Genomic DNA, 15,036 nt, shown 5'->3' on the forward strand with positions numbered 1-15,036 from the left:
GGGCGATGGTTCTAGTGATGTCATGACGTCAGGCGGCTGAACGACTCCCACCGCGCATGCGCTGCGCTTAACTTGAAGTTGAAGCAGAAACGAAACCTGCGGGCGAAGAGGTGATCAACGGCAGCTGGCCCGGCCCGGTCCCTGGCCTGCCCGCGCCATGCTGCTGTGCGAGCTGTGCGGCCAGGCGCTGCGCACGGAGCCGGAGATGAGGCGCCACCTGCTGCGCGCGCACCTGGAGCGCGAGTCCCGCTGCCCGCTCTGCTCCTTCTCCGCGCCCGGCTACGACGAGCTGCGCGCTCACGTGGACAGCGCGCACCCCGAGCCGGGCCCCGCCCCCGCGGGCGGGCCGCCCCAGTGCCCCTTCTGCGGGGAGACCGGCGCCTCGGGCCGCCAGGTGGAGGCGCACGTGAGGTCCCGGCACGGCCACCTCCTGGACCCGCCAGCCCCGGGTGAGTGGGGCGGGCGGGCAGGTCCCCCTGTCCTGCCGTGTCTCCTCGCAGGCAGGCAGGCTCTGGGGCTCCGTGCCCCGGGTAGAGCTGCTCCTAGCCCGGCTCCGCACGGCCCAGCACGGGTATGAACCGCCAGTGAGGCAGAGAGACCCATGCACCCGAGCCGTGCCGCCCAGGCGGCTGTCTAGCAGAGTAGTGCCCCGCTGCCAGAGCCTTGCCCTGCGGCTTGGGGCAAGTGTGGACGTTGCCTGCCTTACCGTGCCGGGGGTAGCTACCGCCCCAAGTGTAGACAAACTCTTAGCAGGTAGTCAGCTCACGCAAGACAGGCTCCCCTGCCCAATGCTCCTGCATCTGCTTAACTATGGCTGAAGGCAGCATGATGCCTAAAGCTAAGCATGGGCATGACTGTTTGAGGGCTGGCTATGGGTGGTGTGTATGTATCCGAATACTAAGTACAACACTTATTGGGGTTATGGTACTGCTTAGCCATGCAAAAATGTCATAGATATATAATAGTGGCAACAAAGGATAAGGATTTTTGTGTGACGGATTAAATTACCTTTCTATTTGGTGTATAAACTAATGACATAAAAAAGATCCAGAAGCTGACAGAGTAAAGTGACATATTTGACTGGAAACTGTCAAGCTATTCCTGCACACTTAATGCTTGAGATGAAAAAGACATTCAGCTTGAGGAAGAGAGCTGGGAAAGCTATAGGAGTGGATACAATGTCCTGCATGAGCCTGGGAGAGAGAAGGGACAAAGGTGAAGACAGTGAGCATCCAGGAACCCTAGTCTTAATTTTAGTGTAGTCAGAGTGCTATGCTGTAATTAAAAGTTGAAATGGAGTTCTATTCTGAACACCAGTATTCAGGTATGTTTAGTCCTGGCATCTCAGCCAGGAAATGATTCTTTTAAGAGTGTTTGGAGTGACTACAGTACATTCAGCAAAGAATCCTGTGGCACCTTATAGACTAACAGACGTTTTGGAGCATGAGCTTTCGTGGGTGAATCATTCACCCACGAAAGCTCATGCTCCAAAACGTCTGTTAGTCTATAAGGTGCCACAGGATTCTTTTGCTGCTTTTACAGATCCAGACTAACACGGCTACCCCTCTGATACAGTACATTATTGTCTTCAGTTTTAGAAAGCTGTCCTAAGGAATAGTGATACATTTATATGTTATAAAGTCACATTTTACGTACATCAGATTGAGATATACACAGTTGGAGCTATTGACCAATGTCCAGTCAATAGCTCCAACTGTGTATATCTCAATCTGATGTTTGAGAGTACAGTGAGCAGTGGGAGCTGTAAGCGTTTCAAGGTCTTATGTAGCCAGTTCTTTCATGGCTTCAGGATTTGCCATATAATCCATCCCTTGATGTAGATATGAGCTTTAGGAAAAAAAGACAAAAATGAAAGCTAAATTCTAAGTTATTTTTAGCCCTTATAGAAGCAAAGGTTGCCTTGAAAAATGAACCGAGTGTGTCCCATCAATCTTAGTGTCTTTTTCACACTTGAAGATGACTCTTTAAATTTCAACATTAACTATTAAATTGTAGCTCATTCCAGCAGAAACATTCCTCTAATGTGCGTATCTCACAGTTCCGAACTGTATTCCATGCTTCCACAACAGCCCCTTCTAAACTATCTAAACCTGCAGCTTCACTCCTGACAAATTCTACAGTAGTTGTATACCTTTACTACAAAAATTTGTGGCATTGGAAAAAAAAATGAAAACATAACGACAACATTAAATACTAGAATTTAATAAAAATAAGATGGGGGAGGCACTACTATGCTGATTTGTGTATAAAATGATTACATCTTCCATTAATTTTAGACACAGAGACACACACTTAAAAGAAGCCCTTGTAGAATTTTAAAGTGCTGCGTACCTTTGTTGCTGAATGTAGGTCCATGGAGCATAAGAGGCCTTGTCTCTAACAGTTATGAATTTTTACTCATGGTGAGCATCACTCATCGCCATTTTCCTGTAACAACAGTGCTCCATTTATTAATTCTCATATACATTGAGTATGTCCCAAGAAAGAGAATTGAGTAATTGAGAAAGGAAAGTGAATTTTTGTCACTCTGTAAAACTATTTTTGGTTTTAACAACACGTTAAAATAAAAAAAAGTGATTAAAAGTTATAAGAAAAGTTCATTGTTAAAGATTCATCACAGTATCTTGTATATGTAAATGGAATAAGCAATTCCCCATTCTAGTCTTCTGGTCCTCCAAGGAGACCTTTTAGCAAAAACAGTAGGCAAACATAATATATTTTATATTTCTAAGCTTAAAAAAAAATAAGCAGGAAAAATCTCTTTTGGGTGGTGGTAGGGAAAACTTCCCACCTCTTTTATACGTAATAAAGCAGAAAAATTACCAACTGATTTGTTTTTCCTTTGCATGTTGGTTTCACAACTGTAGGGCTGGACACTTGTTCTTTTGGAAACATGGGTTTCTCCCTTGACAGCAGACATTTCTTTCTTTTGCCTTTGAATGGATGTTTCAAGTTAAACATCCTCTCTCTGAAATGAAGAATTGGTAACAAATTCTGATCATTAAGTTAAATGGGGCAGGATATTATGCCTGATGAACAGTTATTTGATAGAAAAAAAGAGAATCCTTCCACCAACAGACTTGTCATAGCTTAAATGGGAAGAGTTTAATTTTCTTAACATACAAACTATATATAAATCCATTTTAAGTATAATTACTCTGTACAGTTCATTGGGTTATCTAGTAGGAAATTATTTTGTTGTCAATACAAAATGAATCACTGTTGTCAGCTTGAATATCCCTCTCAGAATATGGTCTATACTGTCAACTATTTTTTTTTCTCATATGAAATACCAAATAATAGCATTGTTCAACACATTTAAATCAGTTCTTCTTTAAATACAGGAAATGGCCAACGGCTATATGAATGTCCAGTGTGTGATCTTGTCTGTGCAAACTGTCAGATTCTCCAGGAACATGTGGACTTGCACTTAGAAGAGCACCGCTTTTCAGAAGGTACCTGAAAACTTGGTATTGATCAAAACTATGTTAAGTTGTACATCATTTATATTTATTTATGGGTACCAAAGCAAATCAAGAAAAAGATGCTTGAACTTCTCAAGCATTTGTCTAAGTTTGTACAAGAAAAATTATTACTTTATTAGGCAGATGCCACTATCAACGCTGAACTTAAGGTTACACTAAACTTTAGTCAATAAGTGAGAGGTAAAACCCTGTAATTCCCTTTTACAGGTCACTTTCTCAAACTACACTTACTGCAAACCATCACAATTTATTTTTTTATGGAACCACTAAGCAGATGTAGTGTACATATTAGGCAAAATTAAAGCATTTATTATGAGACACTTTAAAAAACTAGCCCTGTTTACCTCATGTTTTTTCCAACTCCCTAGAACATATCAGTCCAAATACACACACTCTAAATTTCACATACGTAGGTTTCCTATGGTAAAGTCACAGTTCTTTTCTGCCAAGAGTAGGGGCTGGTGCTGGTTGACCAGTTACTTCTGTCCTCTTATATGGGCCTCTCTGGTTCCCTAGCTCTGTACCCTTCTAACAGATTCCCATTCAGTCTCTGACACCAGGTTTCTTGTTTCTCGCTTTCAGTCCATGCCACCCAACCTGTCATGGATCTGATAACGTTTGTCTGTGGGAGTCCTGGTCTTTTGGAACTAGTAAAGTCCAACAGACTGGGGCTCCTCTCTAGCAAACAAAGAGATTTTTTCAGACACAGAAGATGCCTCCTTGGTAGCATTTACAAGTGCTGCTTGTCAGGTAACAGTGCCCATAATCCTCCATAGCATCAGATCACACCTACACCAATTCTGTTTAAAGTTTTTTGTTAATAACTTAGTAAAACGGGAATTCTTCCCAAAAAGAATTATCCTACAGTTAAGTTCACTCAAATGTATTTCCTGTCAATGCAATCACTAAAAAACAAGGAAACACTAGTTAACTTCCAGACAAATTCAGTTCACATGCTTTATCATCCAGACATAACCCAAATCCACAGATGCCTTAGCTTCACAAGAGTCCCTTACAGTTCACTATACAGCTGTCCAGGGCACACCCACCCAGTTCCTCAAAAATGAACTCTACACACAGCCTAATGTCTGCTTTAATTCTTTTCTTGTCAGTATACAGAAAGCAAACATTTTAACCTTAGCATTCACCATTTAATCCTCTACCCAGTTATGTGCATGCAAACACATTGCTATAGGTAAATATATATATTTTATGTCAACCTATTGAAACGTGCATGCATCTTCTTTTCTTTTAAAATGATACCAGTAGATATAAATGTAGGTGGAAGTTTAAGTGATTTGGAACTGGCTCAGCAGCTCCAGAATGAAGAAGACCGACAGCAAGGATTAGAAGAAGCAAGACGAGAAAGAGAAGAATTCCAAAAACTGCAGGTACTGTAAATCTTTTCCATGGCATCCAAACGGTACCACTGAAAAATTTTGCAACCACAAACTGAGTATCTTGGAGTTGTGTTTTGTGCATTCTCACTTTAGTATCTCACATAACTCTTTATTTGTATCTTGCTGTTGTATCTTGCTATTTTTCACATTTTTTGCCTGGTAATTTCCTATGACACAATTTGCTAGCAATTCAGTAATAACAAACTGAACAGCTATAGTAGAAACTTACATTATTTTTATAACTTCATATTATAATTCAGATTAATTTGAGTAAGGTGAGACTTGGAGCCCTTCTCTGTGAGTGATGAAATAGTCTTGCTTTTCATAGTTATGTATCTCTGTGAGAAATATTGTGCAGGCAGAGCTGAACCTGAAATGATTAAATTTGGTATCCCAGATGTGATGTACTATAGTGCATTTTGTACCATATGAAGAGAAAGTCATGCTTTTCTTCTCTATAGTGTAAGAATAAATTCTAATACGTGGCTAGCGATATAATAAAAAGCAGTCAAGCTCTGGCTTAGAGTGGGATGAACATAGCTACCGTGTATCTAACTCAAAAAACTCTAGTCAAGCAGCTCTATCAGCAGGTCATACTTCATTGCTACAGTCATTACCACATCAAGGTTAACATATTTTTGACCAATGAAATTTGAGTATATAAAAAGAAAAAAAACTCAACTGTTTTGATTGGCTGAGTGACCTTTGTCAGAATCTCACTACAAATCAATAAGCTGGAGAAAATGCTTCTGTTAGGAAGTCTCTAAGTCATGATGAGATTCAGAGCTGCCTTTGTGGAAAGGTAATGTGGTCTTGGAGAAATGGGCAGTTTGGGAGTCAGGAGATACTAGGTTCTAAATTTGGCTTTGCCACTGACTTGATGTGTGGCCTTTGGGCAGGTCATTTCACTTTTGTCTCATTTTCCCCAACTGTGAAATGTGAATCATTTCCCAAGGATATTTTGAAAATTAATTAGTTAAATATCTATACAGTGCTTTGATCATGCAAAGCACTAGATACATGTTAAGTATTATTATTATTTAATTTTATTTATTTGCATTAAGTAGCTATGTCGTGTCTGTGTATAGTAGCTGTCACATAATGAAGTATGAATGTAAAATTAACTCCTTTGAGAACGGGAGTTTGAGAGGTCCAAATTCAGTAAAAGCTCATAAAAATGGTAGGCTTTATGAATTTAAATCAGCATAAAAATGTCAGTAATAATGTTCATGTGTTGCAATTTATTTTTGTATGCTAGAGTCCAATAATACTCAAACACTCTCCTAGAAAGGTGCTTTCTGGCAGACTGGTGTTATCAGTTCAAGCATGACATAGCTGCAGTAGAGCACAAAATGCCACATGACAGAATTAGTTCCATGTTAAGAGCATTTCCAAATCATTGTTAATTTGTTCAGAACAATACCTGTTAATTGCATTCTTTTTTATTCACAATGATAATCAGCAGGAAGAAACACATTAAAATTATTCATATTTTGTGCTCAACAGAGACAATATGGATTGGATAGTTCTGGAGGCTACAAGCAGCAGTCACTAAAGAATATGGAAAGGGAAGTAGCTAGGGGAAGGATGCAGCCTTCTGAATATCATAAGAGAAAAGCTGACATGATGGAATCTTTGGCTTTTGGAGTAGATGATGGGAAAACAAAGACCTCAGGTCAGTATTTAACCTGTGTTGCTGGAGGAGCATGGATCCTTTCATCTTTTTGGCTCAGATTGATAGACCAATAGTTGTGGTGATGGCATTGCTGTGACTGCAGCTATGCCTAATATGTTCTTGTTGTTACTCATGTAGTTGGTCTTCTCATTCTGTCTAGTTACTACTATGTAGCTCACCTCAGTTTCTGTACCATGTATTTAGTTAGACCGGTGGTTCTCAACCTATTTACCATCGTGGGCCGCATCTAATACTACGTACATAGCCCTGAGTATGTCACGTGGGTTGCAGCTCTGTGCTGATTGGGCCGCAGGTCGAGAACCTGAGCTAGATAGAGAAGGGTTCAGTCTTAATTCAGGGCTGTTGGATATTCCTAGATATTTGTACTAGCTATTAATTAGGTAAAGCCCACCACATTCCTGACTTGTTTATTCCTATCTTTCTGCGATCGATGGCCCTAAAAATTTGGAATCTAGCTATCTGGTCTGTCCATTTGGCCCTCTGCCTGCTTGTCTGGATTACACATGATCTAATAGGGTTTCCCGTACATTTTCAGGTCTTTTTTTGCGGTTGAGTCATTTACATTTCTGTTTGTGTTTAGTAGGGTCTCAGCTAATTCCATAAGGTTCTTTATTTAACCTTCCATCCCCAATAACGTTCACTTTCTCCTGAAGACAGTGTAGTGCTTGCTCAGTGGCACGGATACAGTATGTACCAATGATAGCGAAAAGACAGCAGTATGGTACCAGAATGGCTTATTTTATACTCAGCTGTATTTTTTCCTTAACACTTCCCTGCATTTTATGCCACTGAAAGTTTATCCTACTGGCAACTTTTGTTTTCTAGCAGTGATTCTTTTGGTGACAACTTCAACTCTCCTAATTGGAAGGCCCAGGAAAAGATTCTTCAGTGGTAGATGTTTACTTAGTACCTAATGCAGATAGCATTTAATATGCTAAAGTTTAGATCCTAAACTACTTCTAGTATGTTAAGTGTACTAAAAATTACCAGTGCCTTTTAAAAAGGCATTGAAAATCCATTCATTTTATTTACCTGCCAAAACCAGAGTTCAAGGTTTTGTTACCTCAGCTATAGTTGGCAACTAGTGCTTACAGAAACTTCAATTCAGGCCTTGATAGTTAAAATTTAGCTTTTAATTCCACCTGTATTAATTGGAATTAACAACTTGGTCTTAAAGATTTGAGACCTTAAAGATGAACTGCAATGCTTTTTAAACTTTAAGGGGTAATGTTTATGGCAGAAAAACAAATGAGGCACTTAAATGAATGCAAAGCTACTTCCAAGAATATTATTATTATGCAGCAAGGAAAGACTTGACACACCACAATGAGTGGCTTTTCTAATTTTTGAACGTTTGAATTCTATGCCACTGTTTTCTTGGACATTACTTTGGGGGATGTTGCTTGGTGAGTAATTGTTCAAGGACGGCCTTAAAAAATGAGGGTCTGAAAGAAGTGAGAGAGGATTACCGATAGTATCCATAAGGATGTTCATGGTTGAAAAGGGATAACATAATGGGGATAGAGTGTTAGCATTGTCTGTTGGAATTACTTGTCACATAATTAGTGGTAATTAGTCACATCTCTTGTATCACTTCTGTAGTTCACAATTTACCAATTATACATACGCTGTTATATTTTCATGCAATGATGCTATATTGATCTTGGAAAAGGTACTTGATGTGGCTGCAACAGAAAAGCTCAGTCAGATTTTTAAAATATATCAGAAGTATGTTGATTCATCAAGTTAGGTGGGTGGGAGAGAAATGAAATGGCAAGATTGTCTGTCTGTACATGACCTAAGTTCACGATTTAACTGACTGCTATATGCTCATTCATCAGTTCTGACCTCTGTTGTCTTTTTGATTTCTCAACCTGCTTCTAGATAAAGAGAACCTGCCCCTACAGAATATTAACTTGTGCATCGTGTAGGCTTAATATTTATATTCTATTTTTAGGAGTCATTGAAGCACTGTGCAGGTACTATCAAAATGAAATCAAAGATGTAAGATGTGTATGGCTTTCTACAGGAGTGGATCACTTCCACTCATCTTTGGGAGACAAAGGTTGGGGTTGTGGCTACAGGAACTTTCAAATGCTGCTTTCTTCATTATTGAGCAATGGCATGTATAATGACTGTTTGAGAGGTATGTACAGTGAGTTACCATTTTGAATGTTAACTTCTGCATAATATTCTGATTAATTAGAAATCAGGGAGTGTAAACTTTTTGTGATACTTAAGAGGTTAGTGATATCTATGAAATACTTTCTTTATCATTAGCAGATCTTGTCTCAAATTTGTTCCTGAAAATGTGTAGAATAAGACTGAATACTGAAGGAGACACAACTGAAATTAATATTTTAGAGTAAAGAGCTACAAATAGAAATGTATTTTTGTAACACATTAAGGCTTTTTGATTATCTGTCATTCCTGTTTTTATAAATGAAACACTGATTAAGACTATGGCCTGGTCTACATTGGTTGGGCGGGGGGAAAATCAATCTAAGTTACGCAACTTCAGCTACATGAATAAGGTAGCTGAAGTTGACATACTTAGATCTAGTTACCACAGTGTCTTCACTACGGTGAGTTGACTGCTGCCACTCCCCCGTTGACTCTGCCTGCGCCTCTCGCCGAGCTGGAGTACAGGAGTTGATGAGCTGGAGTACAGGAGTTGATGAGAGCGCTTGAGGATCAATTTATCGCATCTAGACTAGACACAGTAAATGGATCCCCACTGGATCTATCGCTGCCTGCTGATCTGTCCGGTAGTGAAGTCATACCCTTAGTTGCACTTTTAGCAATAAGAGACTGCTTCAGTTTATGGGATCAGCAAGATAAATGTTGTTTTTTTTATTTCAGATATTACTTTAATTCCTTGTATTCCAAAAATTCAGTCCATGATTGAAGATGCTTGGAAAGAAGGTTTTGATCCTCAAGGAGCATCTCACTTCAGCAATAGATTACATGGTACCAAGGCATGGATAGGAGCATGTGAAATTTATTCTCTGTTAACCAGTCTCAGGTTAAAGTACGTGAATATTTTCAATAATCTCTTAAAAATAAGGGATGTTTTCGGTTCCAAACTAAACATATTGAGCAGTAACACATGATAGTACACTATATTGTTTGTCTAATTTTATAATTACAGAGCTAATAATTGACCACACTTATGTCTGTTCTTTTCACATCAACTTTGAAGGTGGTGGAGATGCCAAAATTCTTAGCCTATACATATGCTGTGTTTTGTAAAACTGCACACTCAAACCAATTTAGGCCATTGGTTTCTTATTCTAAATTCCTTTCCATGAGAGTGAGAGCCAGGCGCTCTGCTTTTGGAGCTGTATAACTTATGCAACTTCATTGGCTTTAAACTTGACTGATCTTTAAACGCACATAAGACTGAAGCTTGGTGTAGACTACAGAGATAGGGTGACATAAGGTAACTTACGTTGACGTAATTATGTCAGTGTACACACTACAGCCTTGTTCTCGCCGATGTAAATGCCCTACTACACCGACATAATAACCCCACCTCCACAAGGGGCATAGCCCTTATGTTGGTGTAGTTAGGGCTACACAGTGTCCCTGTAGACACTGTGTTCCTTTACAGTGGCTGTTGGGGCTCACAGCTGTAGCTGTGAAATTGACAAGAATGTCAATTTCAAGCTGGTAGGCGGCCATGCTGTGAAATTGAGCCCAGTGGAGGGCTTACAGTTTGTCAATTTCACAGCTACAGCTGTGAGCCAGGCTGCCCTGCACTGAGAGCCTAAGCTTTCTGCAGAGCTCCCAGGTGGAAACCAGGCTGTCCAGGCTGAGAGCCCTGTGGAGCAGAGACAATAACAGCATGAAATTGGTGAGAATGTCAATCTTACAGCTGTGAAATTGAGCCCAGTACTAAGCTCACAGCTGGGGGCTGTCACCCTTAGGTGCATGGAGGCTCCAGGTGTGAGCCCCTTGCGGCTGTCAGTGCCCCAATTCAGTTGGTGCAAGTGCTCTTGGTGAGGATACGCTTCACCAGCAAAAGGAGGGCAGTATGGACACCAACAGCCAATTGAATTACTGAGGTGGCTGTAGGGTGACCTAAGTTAAATTGACCTAATTTTGTAGTGTAGACAAGCCCTTAGTTAAAGCACCACACAATTTGTGAATCTGCATAGAACTGCAGGCAGTTATTCAGCTTAGAACTTAGGGCATGTCTTCACTACGGCGCTAAATTGGCACCACTGTCAATGCAGCGGCGTCGATTTAGCAGTCTGGTGAAGACATAATAAGTTGATGGGAGAGCACTCTCCCATCAATGCAATTAATCTACCTCAATGAGAGATGGAAGCTATTTCGACAGGAGAGCTTCTCTCGCTAACATAATGCGGTGTAGACACCGCATTAAGTCTATGTGAGGTACATGGCTTAAGGGTGTGCGGTTTTTTAATACCCCCGAGCAACATAACTTACATCGACATAAGTGGCAGGGTAGACAAGGCTTTAGTCAAATTCCATACTGCCTATGCATAAAACTCACTTTAATTAAAGCTTCACATTCATTAAAACTTTCACAGCCACTTCCTAATGGAGGTCTAGTCTTATGAAAAAAGTTTTAAGTGCAGTTATTGATTTACGCGTGTCTCAATTTACTACTCAAACTTAAAATATGATGTAGTCCTGCCACTTTGGATAACTCAAGGTGAAGGTGAAAGGATTTTCATAAACTCCCCAAATTTGAGCTGAGACTAAGAATAGAACATTTGTAACCGAAGGGATATTTTTTTTCACAGTTTTGGGCAATAGAAATCACATTGCTTCTCAAGTATAGCTTTTGCTCTAGTTTAAAAAAATATATATATTAAGCATAATATGAAGGTATCTGGCTGAACTGTCATCAGGCCATTCCAGACCAGCAGGGTCTGTGGTCTGTTTCTGGTTCCACTACTGCTAGTGCTATTTGTGTAAAGGCAGTGATAAGTGTATCTGACATTACAGAATAAAGACTAGACACTACAAACCATTCAAACAAAAAACCTGGACTTACTATAATACTCTTGAGTTTTCATCTTAAATCTCCTATAGGTGTCAAATCATTGACTTTCACAAGCCAACTGGCCCCTTGGGTACACACCCTCGTTTATTTGAATGGGTTTTGAGCTACTATTCTTCAAACAGAGAAGGTGGTACAAAGGTTGTGTGTACCCGCAAACCACCTATCTACATGCAGCACCAAGGTCAGCATAATCTGTACTAGTTTCTTGATCTCTTGTATAGAATTTTATTATATTTGTATAACATGGTATTATTTCAAATAACATTTCATATTCTCTGCCTCCTTCATCCTTGTATGCAGGAAGTTTCCCAATTTATTTCCTGTTAATCTTATTTGTTATAAGTAAAGAGAAATATATAAAATAAAATTCCTATCAGATTAAAATTGTTATTCAACTCAAGGCCAGATTTAGGGTTTGAACTGGTTGATATAAACTTTTCATTGGCAAATAGCTTGTTAAATAAAATTTTCTCATTTTTTACTTGTAGCAATAAAGGGATAAAAGACGTCCTAGTACCTTATGCGAGTTTTTACTGTCATTATTTTGTTTTGAAATTAGGGCATAGCCGTACTATTGTTGGAATAGAAGAGAGGAAGAATAGAACATTATGTTTACTAATATTTGACCCAGGATGTCCATCCCAAGAAATGCAGAAACTGTTAAAACAAAGCAATGATGATACCAGTCTCAAACTACTTCGGAAATTTGTGGGTAGCTTAAAAGATAAACAGTACCAAATAGTGGCTGTAGATGGCGAGCTGTCACCAGAGGAGAAAGTTGTAAGTATTCCAGAAAAGTTTCTATACACAGAAACATAATAGAATTAATCTTTTGTCTTAACCACTCTGGATATATACAGTTGATAATCTGGGTGTGTTGTGATCTTTTTTTCATCTTTCCCCACCCCACACTCCAGCAAAACACCCCAAAACAAAACGCCCATCTGTTAATTCTTCAGATAAAAGTAAGATCTTTAAAACACAATAATACACATTCTTATACTCATGTGGTTCAAGTTCTTGTAATTCTAATTAAAGAAATATTCAAGACCAAAATATATATACTGATTCTACTATTCTTAAAAACAGTTTCCTACATCAGTTTTGTGAAGCTTGCAACTTTGTGTATGTACATAATACTTTACATGTATACAGCATTTTCTCGAAAAGAATACTGAGCTCTTCTCAGAAACAAAGAATACCATACCCAATTGAAACTGTAAAGAGAATTTAATTAGATCTTGTCTACACTAAGATTAAGGCTGTAGCAATAGGTTGTTTTATATGTAAACCAGTGGGGGATGAGACACATCACCAGCACGTTTCACACTGGTATTGGCTGACAGCAGAGAAATATAGCCTTATGATGCCTAAGTTCACTTCCTGGTTCTGGAGGGGAGTGTACTCAGTGGTTAGACTAGACTGTTTTTCCCCCTCCCCCTCTGCTGCTCTTCACCCTTTAAGTCCTACCATTCCCCTGCCCCTCTGATTCCCAGTCAGGTTGTTTTCTCCTCCTTCAGTACAAATCATAGAAGGAAGATTAGGGTTGGGAGAGACCTCAGGAGGTCATCTAGTCCAACTAGGGTGACTAGATGTCCCAATTTTATAGGGACAGTCCCGATTTTTGGGTCTTTTTCTTATATAGGTTCCTATTACCCCCCACCGCCTGTCCCGATTTTTCGCATTTGCTGTCTGGTCACCCTAAGTCCAACCCCCTGCTCAAAGCAGGACCAATCCCCAACTAAATCAACCCAGCCCGGGCTTTGTCAAGCCAGGCCTTAAAAACCTCCAAGGATGGAGATTTCACCACCTCCCTAGGTAACCCATTCCACTGCTTTACCATCCTCCTAGTGAAATAGTTTTTCCTAATATCCAACCTAGACCTCCCCTCACTGCAACTTGAGACCATTGCTCCTTCTGTCATTTGCCACCACTGAGAACAGCCTAGCTCCATCCTCTTTGGAACCCCCCTTCAGGTAGTTGAAGGTTGCTTTCAAATTCCCCTTCACCTTTCTCTTCTGCAGACTAAATAAGCCCAGTTCCCTCAGGGTCTCCTCATAAGTCATGTGCCCCAGCCCCCTAATCATTTTTGTTGCCTTCTGCTGGACTCTCCCCAATTTGTCCACATCCTTGCGGGGGAGGGACACAACACTGGATGCAGTACTCCACATGTGGCCTCACCAGTGCCGAATAGAGGGGAACAATCACTTCCCTTGATCTGCTGGCAGTGCTCCTACTAATGCAGCCCAATATGCCGTTAGCCTTCTTGGCAACAAGGGCACACTGCTGACTCATATTCAGCTTCTCGTCCACTGTAATCCCCAGGTTCTTTTCTGCAGAACTGCCACTTAGCCAGTTGGTCCCCAGCCTGTAGCAGTGCCTGGGATTCTTCCATCCTAAGTGCAGGACTCTGCACTTGTGCTTGTTGAACCTCATCAGATTTCTTTTGGCCTAATCCTCCAATTTGTCTAGGTCACTCTGGACCCTTTCCCTACCCTCCAGCATATCTACCTCTCCCCCCAGTTTAGTCTCATCCATGAACTTGCTGAGGGTGCAATCCATCCCATCATCCAGACCATTAGTGATGCAGTGCTCCATGGATTTAGAACTCTAATAGGCCTCTGCTGAGCACATCCAAACAAATTTTTCAGTGGCTTATAACTTGGCCAATTTTGGGGTGAACTTTTTGGGCAATCACCCTTAACAAAAGACACTTCCTTGACACCAGGTGCCCCCCTCCACATGGAGGTGCTAGAGCTTCTCAACAAAATGGTTATATGAACTTTTTAGTATAGGCAAAATAAATACTTCCCTAATCTCATTCTTTCAGTTGAAATTTAAACTCTCAGCCTTAGGTAGACACCCAGCATAGAAGAACTTCAGTGTGAATGTCTAAAGTTTGGTAAAGTTATAAGCAACTGCAAGCAAGGTTTTTAATGGAAAGAAATAAATAACTTTAACCTACACTTAAGGTTACCTAAGATGTATAATTTTTTAAACTAATTTATAATACTGTTTTGAAACTACTTAATAATGCTCAGAATTACATAGGGTATATGTTAAGTGATATTTTTGTTCTCTGAATGCATCTAATTTTCTTTTTAAGGTTCGCTGCCAGGCTTCTCAAGTGTTCACAGCAGAGAGGATTCCTTAAAGGGTGGCCTATTTACTACTTTTCTCTGGAACTCCGTGGATGTGAAACTTTAAATGCATTTAGACAGCTTTTCAATCATCTTATTTATAATGTGTTAATATTTTTCAGCATTTTTAATTATACCTTGCCAAAAAAAGTTTGTCCTGTTAATTTTTTAATAAATATTTATAGGCTTCATGGTTGTGTACTCTATACCCTGCAGGAATATAAGGTTGGGCCTTATGTTAGCCATGTAGGATAAT

At 40.1% G+C, this 15,036-nt stretch overlaps 1 protein-coding gene across 2 annotated transcripts; it reads left to right on the forward strand.

Annotated features, from left to right (window-relative positions):
- Positions 1-15: 15 nt before the first annotated feature.
- ZUP1 (zinc finger containing ubiquitin peptidase 1) lies at positions 16-14,971 on the forward strand. Of its 2 annotated transcripts, none has more exons than XM_039533072.1 (9): positions 16-449; positions 3,366-3,476; positions 4,776-4,897; positions 6,413-6,581; positions 8,560-8,748; positions 9,465-9,633; positions 11,670-11,821; positions 12,200-12,420; positions 14,747-14,971. In XM_039533072.1, the coding sequence occupies exons 1-9, from the start codon at positions 158-160 to the stop codon at positions 14,792-14,794; spliced, it is 1,473 nt and encodes a 490-aa protein (XP_039389006.1). In that variant the 5' UTR covers positions 16-157; the 3' UTR covers positions 14,795-14,971. The 2 variants fall into 2 exon arrangements, with proteins under 2 accessions (XP_039389006.1, XP_039389005.1); XM_039533071.1 differs by having other exon boundaries at positions 18-449; positions 4,773-4,897.
- The last annotated feature ends 65 nt before the right edge of the window (positions 14,972-15,036 follow it).

The sequence above is a fragment of the Mauremys reevesii genome, linkage group 3 (assembly GCF_016161935.1).
Source record: "Mauremys reevesii isolate NIE-2019 linkage group 3, ASM1616193v1, whole genome shotgun sequence".
In the NCBI taxonomy this organism is placed as follows: Eukaryota; Metazoa; Chordata; order Testudines; family Geoemydidae; genus Mauremys; species Mauremys reevesii.

Excerpts from the sequence above, each read along its gene's own strand:
- ZUP1 (XM_039533071.1), top strand. The coding sequence starts at position 158 with ATGCTGCTGTGCGAGCTGTGCGGCCAGGCGCTGCGCACGGAGCCGGAG. Across the intron at positions 9,634-11,669 it reads TTAACCAGTCTCAGGTTAAA|GTGTCAAATCATTGACTTTC; the intron begins GTACGTGAATAT and ends AATCTCCTATAG. Across the intron at positions 12,421-14,746 it reads TGTCACCAGAGGAGAAAGTT|GTTCGCTGCCAGGCTTCTCA; the intron begins GTAAGTATTCCA and ends TTTCTTTTTAAG.